Consider the following 22,604-nt stretch of genomic DNA (forward strand, 5'->3'; position numbering starts at 1 on the left):
TACATTCCACTGGATTTATTATACAGACAACATACCAACATACTTCAGAACACTAATGCCAAGTTTTTAAATATTTGCACTTCCTTGCAGTTTCCAAAAATAAATAAATAAATAAAGTACAGTAAATGACATGCCATTTAAAGTTTAAATCAATACGATCCATATTCAAAAAGTTGAAGGTACTGTATTGGCTAGTAGTCTCCTCAATTGTTTTCCCTATGTGACGTGTATAGTCTGCTCAGTAGTTTAAAGTATTCTGAAAAGCAAGAAAATTGTTGTGCAAAGTACAAGGGGGGAAAACACTCAGTATTGACGTTCGTAAGTCCAGAGGCACTTATGCTTACAATGTGGTCAACATTGCTGATTACTGGACATTCCCATATGGTTCAGTAGACCACAGGAGGCAAGTAGACAACAATATCAACAATAGGTTGTTTGTCCAAATTAAACTTAAAATGTGGTGATTCCAGAACTGACAAAATAATATAAAACACAAAAGTTGAAAAATAAAATAAAAATAAATAAAAGAATTCTCAAAAATCCACAATTGTAAATCTGTAATCAAACTATTTACATGTGGCTATTTACACATTCTCAGCTTTTATGAAATCCCCCCCCCCTTGTTTGAAACAAGGTATAAGAGAGCGTTCAGTATCTAGGCTTGATTCTAGCCTTTTGATCACCTTTAGAGTCTATTATTGGTTTTTGTCAACATGAGGACCAGATTTCCACCAGTGGAAGTTAAGAAAGCCATTATGAATGATAAAAATGCTTAGGTTTACCAAAGGCATGTGTTTGAAACATTAAGAAGAGAGAGCGCTGGTGAGCTCAGTAATTGCAAATGGCCTGATAGGCCCAGTTCATGACCGAAGATTCCTCATCATAATGAAGGAAAACCCCCAAACACCCGTCTGACAGATCAGAAACACCCTTCAGGAGGAGAGGTGTGGATGTGTCAGTGACTACTGTCCACAGAAGACTTCACAAACAGTACTACAGAAATGTTCACTGTGAGACACAAACCACTACTTAGCAGCAAAAACATGGTTACAGTTTGCTAGTAAGAACCACAAAACCTGCATCGTTCTGTAAAAATGTCTTTACGATAGATGAGAATAAGATTTAGTTGTGTCAGAGTGATGGCAAGAAGGAACTGAAGGAGGCCAAAAGGAACTGCACCCTCACCCCCCACCTTAATCTGTGAAGCATGGTGGTGGGGTTGTTAAGGTTTGGGCATGTATGGCTACCACAGTTGGTAGTTTACTTGTCTTCATTCTTGATGTAACTGCTTATAGCAGCAGCAGAATTAATTCTGAAGTCTACAAAAGCATCTTCTCCGCTCAACTCAACAAAATGCCTCCAAGCTCATTGGATGACGCTTTATCCTACAGCAACCCAGTCAGCCACCCAATCTGAATCCAGTTGAACATGCGTTTCATACTCTGAAGAGAAAGCTTAAGGCAACTAACCTCCAAAGCAAGCAGGAACTGAAGATGGCTGCAATGCATGCCTGGCAGAGAATCACCAAAGACACTCAGCACGTGGCCATGTGTAAGGATCACAGGCTTCAGGCAGTCACTGCATGCAGAGAATATGCAGCAAAGTACTAAACACAACAAAGTACTGATTAGTTTCCTTATACAAAATTAATACATCTCAAACATTATGGTGCCCTGAAATCGGGGGACTATGCATAAAAAGTGCTGTAATTTCTACATAGTGAAACCAAAATGTATGAAAATACCCTTTAATAAAACCTGAGAATCTGCACTTTAACCAAATGAGAATTGTTTGCTTACAGAGTCGTATCAAGAAAAAAAACACACACACACACACACATATTTATGGTAAATCAAAACCTTTCAGGTTCTAGGCACTGTGCTGTAGCGGTAAAAAAAGGCCAAGAGGATGCAGGGATATATAACCAAATGTATTGAGTATAAATCCAAGGAAGTTGAGCTATGAGGAACGATTTAAGATGTTTAACCTCTTCAAGCTCAGTAAAAGGAGACTCATGGGTGATTTGACTAAGGCTTTTAAATTCATAAAGGGATCAACAAAGTGAACTACAAAAGATTCTTCAGGTTGAGTTCTAGTAGAACGAGGGGACATACATGGAAATTAGCAAAAGGTATATTCCGTACAGACATTAGAAAGAATTTTTTCATGCAGTAGTCAATGTGTGGAATAACCAGCCAAGTCACATAGTAGAGGCAGAAACTCTGTGGATTTTCAAGACTAGGCTTGATACGGCGTTAGATACTACCTATTCTGTAGGTAATCAGAGCACTAATTTAGTCAGGAGAACTGTGAACATTGTTGGGCTGAATGGCCTGTTCTCGTCATTGTGTTATGAATATGGAATACAGAAAAACATATATTAATAAAATGTATACATTAATCATTTTGATTTATGATCATACAATAATAATTTAATTACATCTAAAATAAATATATTATTAATTATAAATTAAATCTATGAAGTACAATCCTGATTTGCAACCAAATTAATGATAGACACGTAAATCACAAAAAGTTTGTTGTCATCAACTAAACATGATGTGTATTTTTAGTATACGTTCAAATATCGAGGCTAGTTATTTAGTTCTTTTTAAAAAAAGTAAAAGTACCAAATTAGAGAGATTTTCATCTTGACAAATCAGTAATTAAGGCAGATTTGTAAACCACTTCTGTTCAGATTTTTTTCATCCTTTTGGAACTTCTGGCAAAACCTCTTAGGTTTAATATTTTTGGGTTTAATATGGCCTTAGGGATACAGGAGAACTCTGTCTGCAACCCTGCCATTCCCTCTCAATGCCATCCTGTCTTCATAAACATACACCGTTCCAAATGCGTCACTCTCTGGTGGGGTCTCAATCACCCCCTCAAATGTGAGATGGTGCACTCCAGAGGCATCCCTGTAGTAACCCCCATCGTGATCATGTCCTGCCATGAAACACACTACACATTTGTGAGAGTGTAAAATAGAAAGCACTCTTTCATAGTTCCAGGCAAGACATATGGGATCTGTTGAGTAAGGATGCACAGGCAGGTGACCTAAAAAATAAAAAGCACATTTTTAGTCATGCATGATAAATATGATATGAAACTCTTAAGTAAATGCAGAAAAGCTACACAGCACATGATTTGCCACTGATTTATTTTACTAATTAAATAAACAAAAATTTTACTTACTGACAACTACGACTTTTTCAAGTTTCTCATCTGAAAGTGTTAGCAATCTGTCAAGCCAATCAAGCTGGCATTTACTGAATCCTCCATTGAATTTCACAAATCTTCGTTCCGTTCCATCAAATACTGTTTTGTTGAAATACAAAGCAGCACAAGCAGAATGTTACTTGTCCCTTCCCTAACTGCAAAGAAAAAAATCATTCTGTGCACATCTTCAAGTTGCATTTGAAATACTGCTAGTTTTCCCAAGTAGCTGCACGAAGGACACATGGTTAGGATCCACATTCAATACTGTGTTCACTCTCTCATTAGAAATGCAATTTATAGTTCATCAAAACATGGATGAAAACAATAACTAAAATAAGAGTTGCATGCATAATTACCTGGCGGGTAATTGAGGTCATCATTGTTATTGTGTGCTTGTATAATTTCCAGTGCTTCGTAGTATCTCACACTGGGTTCTTTTCGACCGATAAGACTCAGATCATATGCATCAAGTACGGCAACGCGGAAATGTGGAGCAGGACTGAAATGATAAGCATAACTCTCTTCTGTGTCAGAAACATTTCCGCTTTCAACTGTGTCTTCCAATGCAGTGGTGTCTTCAGACATCGTCGACGTTGTGTCATTCGTGGGTCTGCTGTTCAATGCCGAGATCATGAGTTCGTCTCTACTGAAGTTATAAAATTCATGATTGCCCCACACATGGTGCACTTCAATTGCACTCTTGTCCATCTCATTCACAACCGTTTTCAGGGCTGTTTCCGAAGCATTGTACTTCTTGTTATACCCATCGATGACATCACCGAGCTGGATAATGAAACTAGGTTTTACTGCCTCTCCTTTCCACTTTTCATTAGCTCTGCGCAGTAAACGCAGGCTATTCCTGTAATATCGTTTTCTTGTGTGGTGATGATTAAAACCGTCTTCAATATCAGCATATTGGATGTCGGCAATGACTCCAAATGTAAACAACGGTGGTAAAGTCTCGTCCATTTTTTTAATCCGCGTCAATCTGTTTTTCAGGCTCCCACTCTTTGCCCACCATCTAAGAAAAATGGTTAGTCTGTGTGTGTTTCTGGTCAGCGGCTAAAACAAGTCAAACTGGTTAAACTGTTTGATAGCTAACGACAGCTAACTTCCTTCAGTGGCGATGTACAAGCTTGCTACCTAAATCCACAACAACGCTTTAGTTATTGCAGCTATTAATTTCAGATAGGCAAAGCGCTATGGGAAACCGAGAAGCTACTGCAACAAGGTTGATTCAATACAACGCGAAAAAACATGGCTATTTTGCTTGTATCATTTTAGATTGAATTAAGACTGGTGTTTTTCAACTCTTCAGTTACCTGAGGAATGTTCCTTCGGAAACGCCATTGTTACGAAAAGTACATTTAAACTTCAACATCAAAACACAGCGCTTCCTGTATCTTACCGTACTCAACGACGACGTTCAAAATAATGCAAAGAAGGACGTTTGTCACAATGTTATTCTCATTCTGCACTACATCGCCATCTATCTAGGATGTCTGAATAGTGCACTGTTGTCAAACTCCAGTCCTGGACAGGTCCTGGAGCGCCGCAGTGTCAATGCCATCTTAAAAAGGGTTGGTGCGCGTGCAGGTTTTTGATACAACCAAGGCTTAAGACAAATGAGCAGGTGCCCCATGACCCCCACCTGTAGCCTGGCTCTCGCAAAAAAAAATACGATATTATGAAATATAAATGGTAAACGGACTGCTTTTATATAGCGCTTTTATCCAAAGCGCTTTACAATTGATGCCTCTCATTCACCCATTCACACACACTCACACACCAACGGTGAAATGGTGCCATGCAAGGTACCAATCCGCTCATCGGGAGGAATTAGGGGTTAGGTGTCTTGCTCAGGGATACTTCGACGCGCCCAGATCGTATTAATACCAGGAATGACCATACATTAAAATTATTGGGTATCCAAGACAGGAAGTACACTCCAAAAAATATAATTAATTACATTATAATTGTACTAATTGCCAGAGGCCGAGACCTATTGTAAGCTGAAGATTCATACATTGTCTCAATTTTTACAGCTATGTGAGTTCTCATAATGTGCGAGTGTTCCTAACTGCTGGCTGGGATTCAGCTAACAGCTGTTCTTAACTAAAAATGAAAAGCAACAACCATGAGTTTAACCATCACTAATACTAAATCACCAAACTGAATATGAGAAAAAAATTCATAGTTAGTCGAAATTATTTATTTATTTATTTTTCTTTACTGAATCCAGGCCCGAATGTAGTTGTGCTCTGAGTTTTGTAGCTAGGTGTCCTGGCTTGAGAGAGAGGGCGAAGTTACTCCCCTGCATTGCAGCCAAGCGCCGCTGCCTGCTGAAATAAAACGCACAACAATGGCGACTCCCAGCCCCAGCACCAACTCAACAACCTCCTCCAGCAACAACAGCAATAACACAGGATCCACATCAACATCACACCACCACCAATCCCAGTCTCAACATATAACGACAGTGAGCAGCATGCAGGGTAAGAGCAGAAAAAATAAACCTCAAAACGTTTTTGTTTTTTTCATTTGGTCAGAATTAATGGAGAACATGATTGGTAAAGTGTTCTTACCCTTCCTTGCTGCACCGTAACGATGCAGTTTGCATTTCCTTATCGGCAGCGTATGCTTAGGCCTCGGTGTTTAGAATGAAAAAAAAAAAATAATCTCTGTTGTGATTATCTAAAGATGGAGGATCGTAAGAGACATGTGGGTTTGTAAATGTTGAAGTCACTGAATATGTGTGTTTTTATTGGCATGGTTCCACTGACAAGTATTGGCTAGCTAGCTACATCTATACTGGCTTGTGCTAGCTAGAGCAATGCAATTGTACAAGTTCTATCAAGAAATAGTTCTGTGTCACTGTATCGGTTCGTTTTTTTTAAAATTAGCATTATTTTCCAGTGATGTATTTAAAACATGACGACATTATGATAAAAAAAATTATGATATTTTTACTGATGCATGTTTGAGAGAAACTAGCTGGCTGTGCAGCTAGGTGAAAGCATGAAGGAGTTAGCCTGCAAGATGGCTAACGGTTATTATAGCCTATGCACTTCGCTAGTCATCTAAGCTTTCATTTATTTGCTTGTATAACTAGGATAGTTGTTGATTTATATTTTGTATTACACCATATCACAAGCCGTAGTCTAGCCGAGACCAAGCGAAATATTGTTTTATGTATAGCTTGTATTTGGCTAACGCGGTTATACTTTGAGGAGTTGTGTGAAAGATCGGTTGTTGACTAATACTGGTCATGCTAACGTTAGGTGGCTAACGGAGGCTGCGCGGATTTCAATCTGCACTTGCTAAATGTAGTTTTCGCTTTGATTGTGCATTAAAATACGAGAACATACCACAAAACACTTACATTCAACAAGCTTACGTGCCTCAGACGTAGCTATTTTTGGAACTCCATGATGATAAATGATGTCTCGGATGTTTCAGACTGTTGCATTGTAAGCCATTGAATGTGTTATTTAAACCTTGCAGAAACCAACACGTGCTGGAGATGTCAGAATGAAACAGGTACTCTTAATAATTTTTATAGGAATGCAAAAAAAATAGCTACGTATATCGTAAAATCAATAGAAAATCAGTTGTTAATGTCATGTTTCATAAATTCATAGACGGCTTAAAACCTTTAACGCTTCACTGTGATAAAATTAAATAATTTAGTTTGCCGTTTAGTTATGTATGCAGCAGTGGTGATTTATTGTTTTCATTTGGTAACATTTAAACACATAGGTGATGTCTGTAATTGTTGATGACTAATAGAGACATGCAGTGAGAGTCAGAGTAGTTTGCATGAGAGAAGTGATGTCATTGTGTTTTATTTCCCATTATAATTTAGATTGTGGTAAGATGGACACAATATTAATGGATTTTTATCATTGGAATGGTTCTATGGCTTTTCCATTTTTATTTGCTTAGTGATATTGTATGTAAAATTGCATGGCTGTATCTCATGCAATATTAAATTGTTTATTGTAACTTCATCTTAAATGACCCGATTAGGTAAAGTTAAGAGAGGCCCATTTAACATGACTCCTGAAGACACTGTTCTATCTCTTATGAAGTAATATCCTCCTAAGACCCAACAATTCATTTTTGTCCCCTGTAGGGGACATGAGTCTCTGGCCTTAATCTCAAGAACCATATATTCTACTATGCTGAAACCTGTTGTTCTGTGTAGAGGACACCCTGGGCTTTTTAGTGATATCACATTTGTTGGGGTGTAACCATGACAACATATGCCCTGTCTCTTCAAAATGTCAGCCATCCCAACGAGCACATTTTATGGGCGCAAGAGAGGTAAGTGATTAAAATTATGCAGATGTGGTGTTTCTGATGCTAATATTCAGTTTTTTTTTTTTTTAACAAAACAAGTGTGTTAACTACAGTTTAATAGGTGTTCAGTGGTGTATAATAAATGTAACCCTCTGAATATGACAGTGTTTGTCAACGTCCTGTGTGATGGGCAACAGGACTTGCTAACTCTTTCACCTGATTTGTATAATACCTCAGGAGACAGGGCACTGACTGTGGCAGAGAGAATTTTGCTGAAAATTTTTGAGGGAGACTCAGACATAGAGCTGTCAGATGGTGAGGATGAAGAAGGACAGGTTGCAGTAGAGGAGGCTGAGAGTTCAGAGGAAGAGACTGAGGATGAGCAAGAAGAAAATGATGACACCCCCCATGGCTCATTTTGGGTCAAAAGTAACATGTAAGCTAGGGTTCTGAGATTTATTCATGTGGTATTGATTATTATTTAAGGAAGGAACTTATATTTTTATCATTCAGTTGTGCTTTGTCAACTCAGCCAATTCATATTTTCAGCATTTTCATAGCTGTAGTTTTAATTTTCAGCTACTCATATTTTCTCATGTGCTGAAATCAAAAACAAAATCAAAAATCTGATCTTTCAATACAAAAAAGTTTGAAGAAAGTGGAATAATCGTTTCCTCCTTTTTATTTTTATTTAAGATTCATTCCTACTGTGGAGGAAAATACTCTATGGGATGACACTGCCCAAAGCCACAAGAATTGGAGGCCTTGGAAGTACTTTGAACAGTACGTCGATGTCAAAGTGTTTGAAGAAATGTCTGCTCTCACAAACCAGCGGGAGGTGCTAGTCACTGGAGCCAGCCTCAACACCACTCCAGAGGAGATAAAAACCTTTTTTGGAGTATCCCTGTACATAGCCTGTCTTGGATACCCACGAATTACAATGTATTGGGCAGCTAAGACTAGGGTTCCCATCATTGCAGACTCTATGACTAGAGATCGATTCTTCAAGATTAGAAATTCACTCAAAGTCACAAATGATCTTGTTGTCTCTGAGGAGGATAAAAAGAAGGATGCTCTTTGGAGAGTGAGGCCTCTGCTGACCAGAGTACAACAAGGCTGCCTCAATCTGCCAAGACCAAGGAAGGTGTCTGTAGGTGAACAAGTGATTCCCTTTCCCAGCCGTTGTTCTGTACGTCAGTGTGTTCCTGGCAAGCCGAATCTGACTGGATTGAAGGTCTTTGTGCTTGCCAGTCCAAATGGCTTAGTGTTGGATTTTGAAGTTTATAGGGGCAAGAACACATTCAAAGATCATCAATTGGGAATTGGAGGAAATGCAGTTCTTCGATTGTCTGAGTCTGTTCCTAGAGCAACCTACTTGTACCTTGATAAATACTTCACCTCGATAGAATTACTCAATGCCCTGCAGATGAAAGGTCTACTTGCAACAGGACCCATCAGGAAAAACAGGATCCCTGCAGAGTGTAAGTCAAAGATACAAAAAGGGAAAGCCAGAGGAACTTCTGAAATGTTCATCAGAAAGCCCATGGAGCTTGCTGTGACAAAATGGCTGGACAACAAACCAGTTCTCATGGCCTCCACAGCCCATGGAATAGAACCACAGGATAACTGTATAAGGTGGTTGAGCAAAGAGAAGCATCATGTAAGTGTTCTAAGACCTGCTGTTGTGGCTGAATATAACAACAACATGAGAGGAGTGGGTTTGTGTGATCGCATGATCAGCTCTTACCAGATGTCAAGCCAAACAAGTAAATGGACAGTCTGCACAATGCTCCATTTTGTTGATTTGTCTGTCACTAACAGCTGGATTCAGTACTGTGCAGACAGTCATGCTAATGGGAGAGCAAGAAAGGAGACTATCCAGTATCTTGACTTCAAGCTGCTCTTGGCTGAGGAGATGATTACCCAGGCACAATCTGGTGAAAGTCATCAAATTGATGAGGTGATGAGCAGTGATGATGAAGAATATACTCCTCCAAGTAAGAGAAGACATGTCCAGCCTCAGCCCGCTGACAGTGTGAGAATGTATGGCTCGGTACATTTGCCAAAGATGGTAGAGGCAGCTAATGCATCAAGATGCAGAAGACCAGGATGCAATGGGAAAACCTTTGTGAAGTGTGTCAAATGCAACATGTTCCTATGCGTGTCCAAGAAAAAAGACTGCTTCCTTGAGTATCATTCATGATCATTCAGCTGCTTGATATGACAATGAAATAATGTGAGAGGTACAGCTGAAAAAGTTTAAGATGTTTAGAAAATTGAGGAGATGCAAGTTTTTGTTAATTGCATTTGTCTTAAAAAAACATTTAAAAACGATCAATTGCAATTACATGTGCATTTTCATACTGACACACCTCATGTCCACTACAAAGAACATTCAGTAAAAATAAAATATTTTTCAAAATACTTTAACTATAACATGTTTTTGTCATCCAAGAGACTTGTATTATGTCAAAATTAACATTCCTATACGTTTTTATGCTCAGGCGGATGTATTTGTAGGTGGCCACGTCAGGAAGATTTTTTTAAATTGAAGGGAAATAAGATTTTTCAAGTGGCAAGGGAATTTTATGGTTCAAGCCTCTTTCTTGGTTTATCAGAACCTCTTTGTGACTTTGTTTTAGCCTACGTATAAGCAGCAAGTTTCAAAAGCATGTAGTTTGATTCTGAACGCTATCAAGGAAATATTCTTTTTTGTTGTCAAGGCTTAGTGAATCCTTTGTTAACTCCTGTACAAAATTTGAAATACATTTGCTCAGCTGTGTTTGTTTACACTTGTGGTTGTAATATATTTAGCTTTATTTCCCACCCCACATTGTATAAAATGTATATAATGTTCATATCTGATATACCAACTTACTGTATGCATTGTATGGTTTTAATGGCATAGTGTGATCTGATGAGGTGAGGCATTTTGAATGTTGGTGGCTTTAGCATTAATGTCTATGGTTCATATTTTTATGCACCCCAGACTTGAACTCATCTGCTATTGCATATGTGTTTTAATAATTAAGTTATCCTTTGTTGTGCTGATTGTTCACATGCTGTTTTGATGAAACATACAATAAACATTGTTCCTTTGAATGCTTATGTTTAATGTCATGTGTGATGTTTGAATCACCCTGCTTTCAGGTGTGAAACACAAGCACAGTTTAACTAAAATTAGTGTTATCTATATCATATACCTCAATAATCTTTAAATAACACATTTCTTTTTATCTATTGCTCCTAGGTTGCACCTTAAAATGTAGTTTTTGTGTGCTTTTCTTTAAACATAAATTTACTAGATTTTCATTTAAATTATTGTATATGTAGTAGATTTGATCATTAAATGTTGGATGCAAACCATATACCCCCCTCCCCCATATTCTCAGATGGAAGTTATACATGTTTCTTGGGATCGGAGGAAGTCTAGTTGGAGGACTATTTGGGATCTTCGGTCTTTAATTGTTCTATTGTCAACTATTAATTGACATCTCCATAGAGAACCATGACTTCAGGTTTTTCTGTTTGTCATACACAGGATTTTCTAACCAGATTTATAAGCAGATTGATCTGTGATTTATTTAATAGGTTTACTTATTATAACTAGAAGAGAAGATGGTCAAAACTCAACTGCCAGTGTAGAAATGCAAATTTTGTTGCAAGAAAACATTTAGGCGTAATACTTGAGCTAGTAGTTACTGTATTGGCTACCTTTACCCTCTTCATAAATTAATTCCTTTGTCATATTATGCAACTCTTTGTTTTTTTGTTCAGAACCATTATATTGTTTTTTGACATACCAGATTACATGAGTTGTGAATCCAACAGGACTGAAGTGTACAGTATTTTGATAATAACACATGCTTTTTTCGAGATTAAGTGTTTAAATTGGTTGCATCTGGTTGTGAATGAGTGTAGGATGACTGTCAGCCAAGTATCTATGTTGGTCCTAATATGTATATACATACATATATATATATATCCATGATGTTTAGTATGAAGGCGTAATTCTTTCGTGATTTGGCTTTGTACAATTTAAAATTTGTAATCAAGCCATTCACGTGTGGTTAAATAGCATATTCTTGACTTCTATTTAACAGTATTTTTTTATACACTTGTTTCACTATGCTGAAAATCCGGCTCATACATTGTCGTGTCCCCCCCCCCCCCCCCATTTCAGGGCACCATAATGTTTGGGACAAATGTTTTTCTGATGAGCCAGGTGTGTTTAAATGCTTCATTAGTGCAGACATAAGAGAGCTTTCAGTATCTAGTCTAGATTCCAAGCTTGTCATTGGCTTTGCTGTTTGTTAGCATTTGTCAACATGAGGACCACAATTGTGCTAATGAAAATCAAGTAAACCATTATGAAATCAGAAAAATACAGTCAGAGACATTGGCCAAACCTTAGGTTGACCAAAATCATCTGTATGTTTTTACAATGGATAAGCCCTTTTGCACAGACCCTCTAGTGGCCTAAGATTGCACAACTGAGACATTCAGGGGTCCTGCAACCAAATTAGGAGTGGAAACAACAAGCTCTGTGTTCTAGCTTCATTCATTGATGATACACGACAACTGTGTAAAACATGCAGTTTCATAGTGTCACCAATGTTTTGTAGGTCATCCGTTTAATAAGCACCCCGTCGACAGTGTTATCTGCAATTATACGCAACAATCATGGCATACTGGACAATACCATCTATTTAGGAGTTAATTAAAATATTCTTTCACCACCGAAAATTCATTTTTCGTCATGGCTTCAAGATATAGCCAACAATAACAATACAGTGGTGAAAAATGCTGCTCACTGTATAGGGAAATAATCTAGAGTATTTCTTGTGTAATTATTCCACATCATTCTACTGCCAATATTTGTAACTATTATGGAATAAATATATAATCTTACCATTGGTTTTATACATAAAGATGTCCCTTTCAAGAGTGCTTTTGAGAAATAAACATGCAAATGGAAAGTAGGGGCAGGGATTTACATCGGCTATGTGCAAAACCCCTCTTGCTGTTTAAGCCATTCTAACTCTTATCAGTTTGTTGTGGTTTGATTGATAACGCTTATCCAGTAGAGGATGTTATGAGCTTTCCAACTGTATACCGCATGTCTAATTTGAAATTTATAACAATGACAAAGAGCCCTGTCCAACCTTCTATTGTTGCTTCTGTATAATGCTGTGTGATATACAAACCCTTGTTGAGGCATATATGTTTGTCACATAGGGCATGGAAAATACTCACTTCAAATTTACTGTGTGCAGATGTGTGCTGTATGAAGCTAGAATTTCCCTTGGAGTGGTCATAAATTGTAACATTTGTAAAACGTCATCCCATCCTCATGCAACCAAAGATTACATATTGTATTACATTTTGGTGGCTACAGAAAACATATAAGTGAAATATTGCATATTTAGGCATGTGTACCGCAGTGTGTCACCGTGTTTCACATTATTTTTCAATGTGATATTAATGTTTCAATCTTAAACCATCATAAGAGGCAAATGTATATGTTTTATAATTGACAAAGCATTTTGGATAGGTTTTTGGACCCCTTGATATCACAGACTCCTGTGCTAACTTATTTCAGGGCTCCTCTGTAAAAGAGACCTCAATCTCAGTAGGACCTCCTTGCATAAATAAAGGTTAAATCAAATACAATAATTAATCTCTGTCTTCTGAAGCCTAAAATCACAATAAGTCATTATGTATTTTTGTTTTCAGAATTGCCTATTCCCTATGGTTATTTCAGAGGGGATTTATATACTATTTCTAGCATAGATTTTGTATTTGCTTAGTTATAGTTAAAGCTTAAAACAGGTCAGATTTATTGCACACAATATCTATTATATTGTGCAGTGCTTTGCCAGATTTGTTTTTCACTTAATGTTGTATATTGTTTTCAAGAAGTGTCATTTTCTGTGTAAAAAGTGAAGAATAGCCAGATTGTTTATGGATAAATTTAATTGCATTTGCTTGTATGCACAGGTAGGGAAAAGCCCTTCCACAGTTTGTCAGTAACTTTTGTCATGCAATGTTTTTCTCTGCCTAATGTGGCCACAATTACTCAACAAAATGTAGATTGCATATAGGTTCATTAGTGTAGGTTATGAAACAAAAAATTTAGAAAATTCCATATTTAGAGAAAGAAATTCTTAGTCTTAATGTGGTTTATAAACGGTATTTGAAATCCCATGTCCTTCTACATAAATCGCAATGTAGCTGTTTTGTTTTGCTTTTCACCAGGCTGTAAAAGCTAGAAATTATGTTGGGCGGAAGAAAAAAAGAGCATGTTACTTCTTGCCCACTACAGTCTTGTAACTGTTTGGAATAAGCCCAACAGGTTAAACTGCATTATTGCCACAGACCCTGGCAAATTCAGAACATGTTGCATAAGGGTTTTTTTTTATCAGTTTACTTTAGATGTATTTGAAAGAAAGTCTGTTTATAAGTAAATGGTACAGCACATAATTTAGGAGTTCCCTTGATATGGTCAGCTTTTTTGGATTCTCATTTTGAAAAAGAGTGACCTCTCACTTTATTGGAAGTTCACTAATCACGTTTTCTGTCTTTGTTTCGTCATTTGAATATTTTTTGTAAGGTGCTTTTTTTTCCAAATAAGGAAATAGACCCTTTTCCTTTCACCACTCACTCCTGCACTGCACTCATCTTGCATTGGCCACTAACTATTTTCTTCACTACAAGTGGCAGGTAAATGGGAGAGTTGCATGCTTTAAATCAGTTACATTAATTTCAAAATGGTAACATTGTAGGTGTCTCATGAATATGAAGAGGGTGCTTATGTTTCCGAAGAGACACTAGCCAGCTTTGACTGGAATAAAGCCATGTGTGTCTCACTGTTGCCATCTCGTGTTCATAGTGTCATAGTGACACAGGCCTGTACCAGATGTGTCCAGGCTACATGCCTCATTCTGCTCACATAGAAAGTCCCTTTACTGACTTGGTTCTTGGGAACCATATTAACTGCATTTTTAATGTAGTCCTGGTTTTGTTGTCACACTTTGGGAAAGGTAATCAACCTCTGGCATTTATAAGTTAAAGCCAAATATTTGTTGCGGGATTGCTTCCTTATAATGCCTACTGGCTAGGTGCTCTGCCATAATTAACTCAGTGTATTTAATGTCCCTGATTTTATGAAAAAGAGAGCAGCTTCTAAATCAGCCTCCTTTGATCTTGAGAAAACAAAAAAGTGAGGTAAAAAAAAATACTTCAAACTATACAAGCACTGCACAAAAGTCAAGGAACGTTCCAAACCGGACGATGAGGCTGAATTAGACAAGAAAATGTTAAATTACACTGATGCATTTAAACTTGAATTATACTTGAGAAAATATGAACAATATCTAAAATATTCTAAAGACAATACAGTTTTTGACTGGAACAAATCCCTTTGTATGCAGTTATTATATATTGCTTTGGATAAACGTGTTTGCCAAATAAATGTACTTTAATGTAATGTAGTACAGCTGGGCTTTGACTCATAGGTAATTGGCATTACTTACTGTTCACTTTTGAATGATGTTCCAAGATCTTTATTCAGTGCCCACTTGTTCCCCATGGTATTGGCTTTCCAAAAATACCAAATGTGATCACTGTATTATGGAAAACCTAGCATTTACATCATGCTGATCCAGTAGAATGTTTTGCTACTGCCATAGCACTGTCTCTTTATCAAACCCTGCTAACCCCCTGTCAGCACTGTAATCACAGTCTGTTTTTCTTTCAGGGTCTGATAGGGGGCACACTTCTGTAAACCACTTTACGTTATTCAATGCTTGAATAATTTACTTCTCAGGCTAAAGATATTGGCTGATGATTCTCTGCAAGGGCAAACTCTGACACTCTTATTCGGCATGCGTAAGGTCATGTATGGGATGCACATCGAACTGTGCTGGCCTCTGAGAATCCTCAGAATGACATTATGAATTTTGTTTTGTGACGGACTTCAATGATTGTCACAATTAAATTAAATATGCTTTCCTAAAACATTGGCTCATTTTACAGATAGAGCCTATGCTTCTTTTAAGAAAATCCTCTGCTTTCTTCCTATGGACAAATATGCACCATGCACCAGTGTTGTTCATGTCTTGATTTGCCTCTGCACTGGCCAAATTAAAATATAAGGCAGTCCTCTAAATGGCATATTATAGTCCACACTTGTAATATTGGCAATGCAATGGCTGACCATTATCTTTAATCAAAGCATGGTTCTCTTTCCTCATTACATGCGGTACTTGTGGAACAGGTGTTATTAATCTATGGGGGAAATCCCCCTAAAATGGGATCACAAATACATGTTTGGATTGATAAATAAAATAGGATGTTCTCCCCAAACTTAGTTCAATTTTCCCAATCTAATAATGAAACAAATTCATTGAAATCTAATTCTTGGCAACTATCAATCATCCCATTTTTGTAATTTTATTCAAATAGTACTTGCTCAACCTATGACTTTCTTTGATGTAACTGTTGCTTGAATTGTGTCATTCCCTTAATTTTAGAACTCTAAAGCATTTAGTCAGCTGCCAACTTCGCCCAGAAGCAAGTGCTTTGGAACAAAGCCTCACCTTAAATTACAAAATAAAATAAAACAAATAATATGAATAAAACTTTTAATTAGATAATAAATAAGTGCAATTAACAAATATGATCCTGATGAAATTTGACATCTTGAAACTGCTCTGCCAGGACAATGTACTGTATGCAGTTTTTCTGTAGAGATTAAAATTATTATGCTGGCTTCAGTGGAAGCCTAATAAATGAGATGCTGGTGACTGACAGTTCTGGTTCCTCTCAGAGGCCTAGTTGGCTGAACTTTCCTTAAGAAAGCATTTGTGGTAGTTTGTAGTAACATGTTCACTGCCAGGTTTACATCCAGAAAGGTTACAGTGGCATTTCTCAACACATTATCCATTGGAAAATAGATATTTGCATGGGGCATATCCACACATTGCGTAACGATAAAACTACCTTAAGCACAAACATGCAATCTATATGAATTAAATGTGGAATTAAACCTTCTGGACATATCCCTGTATTAGGTTAATGCCTGTACAAATTGTTCCTGACCAAAGTTAAACTTTTGACATCTTTCATATTCATTCATTTTACTGTAACCAGTAAAACTGTCTGGTAAGCAGGTTCCTTTTCTCGTATGGCTTACAGTGATTTTCTTTACATTAACTTGCAGGTTATTAGTTTTAAATAAAATTTTATTTGAGTATACCATTTCTTGAGATGTACTATGGATGAGGAAGCCCATGGGGAGATAAAGCAAATAGATGTGTGATGCTATTTAATCACTGAAGAAGGTATTGCTACCTCATTAAAGGCCCTAAAACTCCAATTGTACTTCCATAATTCTCATTCACAGCTGAAAATGGAAGCTATAGATAATTTGCTGTATATTTGAATGGTCTTGTTCGATACATTTTACAAGCTTTCTGTGGTTTATGCAATTTTTGTGCTTTTTGTCAACTTCCCTGAAAGAAGCAAGCCTGCGTGGAGAAACAACAAGTTAAAATTTTTAAATGTTTTCTTTCCACCTCAGGGTTTCAGATAAACCTGTCTGGAGTTCCCCAAAGTAAGCCAAGTATTTTATGTTATACCAAACCTTCTGTGTTTCTGTTTGAAAGTCTGGTATGGGGGAGTCTGTCCACTATTGTTCCTGACTAATCCAAGGTGGAGTGGTTGGCGAGCTTCCATTTACATTGGGGCATAGATCTTCACTGCTTAAATGGTGCTTATGTCAGAAATAATTCTCCACACGATCAATGCTCCTGCTGCCAATTCTTTTTTATTTTATTTTAGTACCAAAGGTGAACATTAATAATACACTTTTTTCCCTAAAGTATTGTAATGGAAGCTCTACCAGACTTTTTGCACTACCTTCAAGTACTAATAACCAAGTGAGGCTGTTCACATATGTTCTTGGCACAAAGGGTGTATTTGCTTTTATTCTACATTGCTTTTTTCTACATATGTTTAAATGTGTTGCTTCACAACAGCATAGTTTTTTTGTTTTGTTTTGTTTTGTTTTTTTTGCATGGGTTTTACTTAATTTACATTTTGTCAATGATAAAAAGGTGATTATTTTATGCTTTTTAGCTATAGTTTTGTATTGCATCTTTGCATTTAATTCTTTGAATGCATTGTTGGCATATCCATGGGATCTATGACAGTTCAGCTAAGGGTTTCAGTGTTTTCTCAGCTGCTCATATATTTAATTGCCTTTGATATTTTAATTAATTTAATCATTTATATAAATAATTTATATATTATATAGTTTTTTCTCTTTATGATGGTGATTGGTGACTGTGTGTGCCAGATCTTATTGAAGACTAGCATGTTTCTCTGCAAACAGTGAATTGAGGAGGGGCATCTGTTGATAAAATTCTTAGGCATCCCAAAGATGCCAATTTGACAAACATTATGCAAAAGTAATATCATATATGAAGAAAAAATGCCCAGTCAACTCACTGTGTCACATGTATTTGATTGCCATGCATGGCAAATGGTTTGTGTATTTCTGGATACATTTTTTAATTCCATGTGCCAGTGCAGTATGTGCTTGATTGAGTTTTTAGTAAGCAGAGAAGTCTCTTCAGCTTAATATATATTTACTTGTTACTATGATGCGGAAAGCAGTGCACCTTCCTATGTTGGTAGATGTTATCTTCTAATAAGTGCATGAATGAATAAGCCACTTATTTATATAATTGTACATGATTAAAATGGAACCTCTCACACCAGGTTAGGCCATGGCCGACTCCATGAAACTCCATCTCGGTTCAACTCTATCTCAGTTGTTTGTTGATACTTTTTAATGACAAAGCTAATGATATGTGTATGTAGCTGGCTAAAAATTTTAGGTAAATTAGTAGTAACCTGGTCATTTGTGCACATCTGCCATGTAGAGAATAGATAGTAGAAGCCTGATTGGTTTTCACTGGAAAACAGGTTTCTTCTGGTCTAGAATGATACATTTAAGTGGGTTATCTCCCAATTATGGCGGCTCGCCTCAGAATGCATTGCACATGGCCTCAACTTCCCGAGCTCTAATGTATATTGTAGTAGGCTGAAGTAAAAACAGTTGGTGGTAGTATATAATTGCGGGGTGAGTTGGGTTATTGTGTTATATAGTTGGGTTATATTATATCTTTATAAAGGAATTTGTTCATGATGTCATTACATTGATGAAAGTAAATGGAATGTGAACATACATTTCACATATTGGAAAATTCAGAGTGAAATGTTTGACCATGATTGCAGAGCTCTGTGGCAGGAAAATTAGTCAACGGTAAAGTGGACTTTCCACCTTGGAAGTCATATGAGCTTGATGTTTCCCCTCTGTGTCCAAGATCTCTTATGCAGCGAGCTAATTTTGTCTGCGACTATGAGGTCAGCGGTTTCAGTCCCACTTGGTCCATTCCGGTTACATTTAGGAAAAGGTAGTAAAATGTAATGAGTCGGGGACGTCCCAGCACTGGCTGACTCATTATTTCGCGCTGGAAAACAAAAGATTGGAATAAAGATGACAAAATCAAGAATTTAATCTATAATAACTTTGGCATGATTGATATAGACACAGCACCGGTACTAGAGCAATAAGGAAGAATTGATTTTGAATCAAGTTCCAGCAACAAAGAGGATGCAATGAAAGGAACTTACAACTGATTAGTGTGGTAGTAAGTAAAAAAGGAGAGAACTAAGCAGGCAGCTGCATTATCTGAAGAAGACAGAGTATTAGGAAAGTTAACAAAGAGAACTACAGACTAAGGCCAGTGCATAGAGAATGTAACTCATTTATGAAATTGTATAAGATTGTATAAGACCAAGCAGCAAGAAGAAATATGGAGAGGTTATTATAGGCAGTAGTCTGGCCCAACATGCTTTTAGAAGATAGGAAAGAAGTTGATTTACCCTTGAAAGGGGTGAACTGATGGGAATGGAGCAGGAAGTAATTAACCTTGGTCCAAATACTTGGGAAGGTTAAGATTGGGTTTTGTTGAAATTTGTCATGTCTAGAATTGGATGATGACATCCCCACTCCCACCTTCCTTTCATGATGTCCCTAATGGATCCTGTCTTACCAGAAATGACAAATGAATGCTACATCAGTTGAGTGTATCCAAAAAGGGAGGGAAGTCATAAATGTGAACTTTTGTCTGATGTATGATTATAGGAAATAATGCTAATAAGCTTTTGCTGTTGTGGAAAATAAAGTACTTTTATTGGAAAGGAGTAATCTGATAAATCTTAAGGATGACAAGCAGTTGTATTCCTTTTTTAGACCTGTGTCTAGTTAAATGATACTGTGCATTTTATTGTGTGTCAATCTAAGCCTTTAAACGCTGCTTGATGTAGTGTTTTTCCTTTGCTGGCAAAAGCAGAAAATATTCAGAATTGAAGTTGCAGTGGAATGTACTCTGATTGGCTATGACCGCTTTTCATTTTCTGTAACATAACAGGATTTTGTGCAGGTTTAGTTTAAACACCCTTAAGTACGATGGATGTCGCCTTGACTTTACGTTTGCTTATGTTTTATTTTTGCTTTACATATGTACTGCTTAAAATTGTTGATTAGCCTTTTCTTCATTGTGAAAAATTATTTGTACCTCATCATTGGCTGTATAAAGAGTGCATACTATAGCAGGCTCCACATGATCTAGAATCCACAAGCCAAAAGTGGTTTATTTTGACTTGCCTTTGGTTTTTTCAGTTCAGTTCAACTTACCACATTCTAATGTCCTGTGACCCTTTTGGTTAGCTGCATATAGGGGATTGCATTTCCTCAGTGTCCTGCTTTCTGTGCTCAGTGACAGTAGGGGAATGGGTGGCTCCTTTGAACAAACTTATGTTATGTGAATGTGGTTCTCCCTCTCTCCCTCTCAGGTAAACGCAAAGCACTGAAGTTAAATTTTGCCAATCCAACAATTAAACCAACTACAAGATTCACTCTGAACACATCAGGACCTCCTTTCCAGAACCCACACATGTAAGTAGATATCTGCTTGCGGGATGCTTTTGGGGTTCTGGCAGTGATGGGTGGTGGCATGAGTGGATGCAGAAATCCTTTGAATCTGACTTGCATTGTTAGGGGTCTACAAGAATTACATAGGGCTACTCATGGGTGGAGTATCCAGCAGAAACACTGGTTCCTGGTTCAGCATTGCATCCTTCCTGCCTGTATCAAATGCGAACAGAAATGACACATAAATATGACACACAGGGTAACACATGGTGTCTTGGTGTCACCAGGGAGGGGGGGGGGGCGGGGTGACACCTCTGTTTAACTGAATGCTTACTGTCTTCTTGCACCAGCTTTGTGAGTTAGGATAGCACTCATAGAGACTGCAAAGCTCATAATAGTAGTGAGTAGTGTGTTCATAGAACAGATATCTCTGAATGGAGGGATGTTGCATGAGTCAGCATACTGATTTAGCTATTAAATTAACAGCCTATGCAGTTTAATCAGTCTTACTGCTAATTCTCCACCATTGTTGACTTAAATTTTTTTCTCTACAGAAACTGAAAAGAAACACAAACCTCTAGCTCAAAAAATAGAACAAGTTACAAAAAATATGAAAAATAGTTTTTTGTTGATGTATGTTGTCTCAATTTTGAGCCTGTGACCTGTTTCATCTCCAGAGAGAGGCTGCGAACGCACAGTATTGAGTCTTCAGGAAAGCTGAAGATCTCTCCAGAGCAACATTGTGACTTCACTGCTGAGGACCTGAAAGATTTAGGAGAGATCGGGCGGGGCGCATATGGCTCTGTCAACAAGATGGTGCACAAACCCTCTGGCCTGATCATGGCTGTTAAGGTAATAAACTCTTATCTTCAGTCTTTATCATTATGCCTTCGCAACGGCACAGCCGTGGCCTGAGGCATTATGTTTTCGGGTTGTCCGTCCGTCCGTCCCGATTCTCGTGAACGCGATATCTTAGGAACACCTTGAGGGAATTTCTTCAAATTTGGCACAAACGTCCACTTGGACTCAAGGATGAACTGATTAGATTTTGGTGGTCAAAGGTCAAGGTCACTGTGACCTCACAAACCGCGTTTTTGGCCATAACTCAATAATAATAACTCAATATAACTAATAACTTGTGTTTCACACAAATATCTAATAGGATATAAAATGTCATCACTTCATTATTTTATCCAAATGATCAATCTAGCCAGGAAAAGGAACCAGGGAAGGAGTGTATTATAACATGCATGAAGCCTTTCCTCTTGGCTAGACCTCATTGTTTAGAGATTGTACTTAAGCTGTGCCCTTTCAATTTTCAAACGCAAGCTCTCCCCCGAGACTTAGATGCCAAGAGCCATTGGACAGCAACCCTGGGTGACTAGAAATGATAATATGTGAAGAGTCATCTAGCCAGGAAAAGGAACCAGGGATGGAGTGAATTATCACATGCATGAAGCCTTGATGAAGTGATGACATTTTATATCCAAACTGGCTACTGGTTGGCGGAGGCATACAACCGCGAGGCAGTATTTCTTGTTTTTAGTCATAAGAGGAGAGCTTGGGGGAAGAATAAACAGATGGTGTTCATGTGCTGCAAAAATGAAAATAAAATGCTGTACATGATTTAGCACCCTGTTTCTCAAATCACTCTTTTCCACCCTCCCTTCACCTGGGAATCGGGTGTGATGACAGTCTGGCCAATCAGTAACTGTACTTGTTCAGTTAATTACCTGGGAGATAAGAAAGATTTGAGTATCCACGATCTAGCGGCTATACAGTTTGCTGGACCATATTAATATTTTGTTTTAAACATTCTGGCTCACAGAATTAATTCTAAGCCAGTTTTTGGCCAATTGAATCTTAATTGCTTTTTAAAGAGCAAAGACACTATGTGGTTTATCATTAAAAAGGACCACCCATGTTAAGTTGAAGGGAGCATCTGACCTACAATATCTGGATGTGAGGAATGAAAATGTTTCATGTTTTAATTTGTCCAATGACATTTTTGAATTAATTTAATAAGTTAAAGAAACCATGGCTTACTTAATCTTGTATTAAATAGTAATTTTTGTGT

The 22,604-nt window shown here is 37.4% G+C and overlaps 2 protein-coding genes across 11 annotated transcripts in view; one reads left to right on the plus strand and one right to left on the minus strand.

The window, feature by feature from the left end:
• On the minus strand, nt 1-6,681 carry adprm (ADP-ribose/CDP-alcohol diphosphatase, manganese-dependent). Of its 3 annotated transcripts, none has more exons than XM_064323057.1 (4): nt 5,805-6,681; nt 3,576-4,240; nt 3,196-3,318; nt 1-3,057 (listed from the first exon to the last, which is right to left on the minus strand). In XM_064323057.1, the coding sequence occupies exons 1-4, from the start codon at nt 5,837-5,839 to the stop codon at nt 2,768-2,770; spliced, it is 1,113 nt and encodes a 370-aa protein (XP_064179127.1). In that variant the 5' UTR covers nt 5,840-6,681; the 3' UTR covers nt 1-2,767. The 3 variants fall into 3 exon arrangements, with proteins under 3 accessions (XP_064179127.1, XP_064179128.1, XP_064179126.1); XM_064323058.1 differs by lacking the exon at nt 5,805-6,681 and adding an exon at nt 4,628-5,115; XM_064323056.1 differs by lacking the exon at nt 5,805-6,681 and adding an exon at nt 4,542-5,115.
• Nucleotides 5,559-22,604, plus strand: part of map2k4b (mitogen-activated protein kinase kinase 4b) — a 25,425-nt gene continuing 8,379 nt past the window's right edge. The window contains exons 1-6 of one of the 8 annotated variants that reach the window (XM_064323051.1): nt 5,559-5,714; nt 6,724-6,759; nt 7,510-7,545; nt 17,105-17,137; nt 20,449-20,551; nt 21,205-21,379. In XM_064323051.1, the coding sequence (XP_064179121.1) occupies nt 5,582-5,714; nt 6,724-6,759; nt 7,510-7,545; nt 17,105-17,137; nt 20,449-20,551; nt 21,205-21,379 (516 nt within the window). In that variant the 5' untranslated portion in view covers nt 5,559-5,581. Of the gene's footprint in view, nt 5,715-6,723; nt 6,760-7,379; nt 7,546-7,758; nt 7,958-8,217; nt 10,630-17,104; nt 17,138-20,448; nt 20,552-21,204; nt 21,380-22,604 lie in introns of those variants that run through there. The other 7 variants (XM_064323052.1, XM_064323047.1, XM_064323053.1 and 4 more) reach the window with 7 other exon arrangements.

Source organism: Anguilla rostrata, chromosome 2, assembly GCF_018555375.3.
Source record: "Anguilla rostrata isolate EN2019 chromosome 2, ASM1855537v3, whole genome shotgun sequence".
In the NCBI taxonomy this organism is placed as follows: Eukaryota; Metazoa; Chordata; class Actinopteri; order Anguilliformes; family Anguillidae; genus Anguilla; species Anguilla rostrata.

What these genes read in the sequence shown, in the direction of transcription:
- adprm (XM_064323056.1), bottom strand. Translation starts at nt 4,600, where the DNA reads ATGTTGAAGTTTAAATGTACTTTTCGTAACAATGGCGTTTCCGAAGGA. An exon ending in TCCGAAGGAACATTCCTCAG is followed by an intron (nt 4,241 to 4,541) that starts GTAACTGAAGAG and finishes CATTTTTCTTAG; the next exon opens with ATGGTGGGCAAAGAGTGGGA. An exon ending in TGACCTCAATTACCCGCCAG is followed by an intron (nt 3,319 to 3,575) that starts GTAATTATGCAT and finishes TCAACAAAACAG; the next exon opens with TATTTGATGGAACGGAACGA.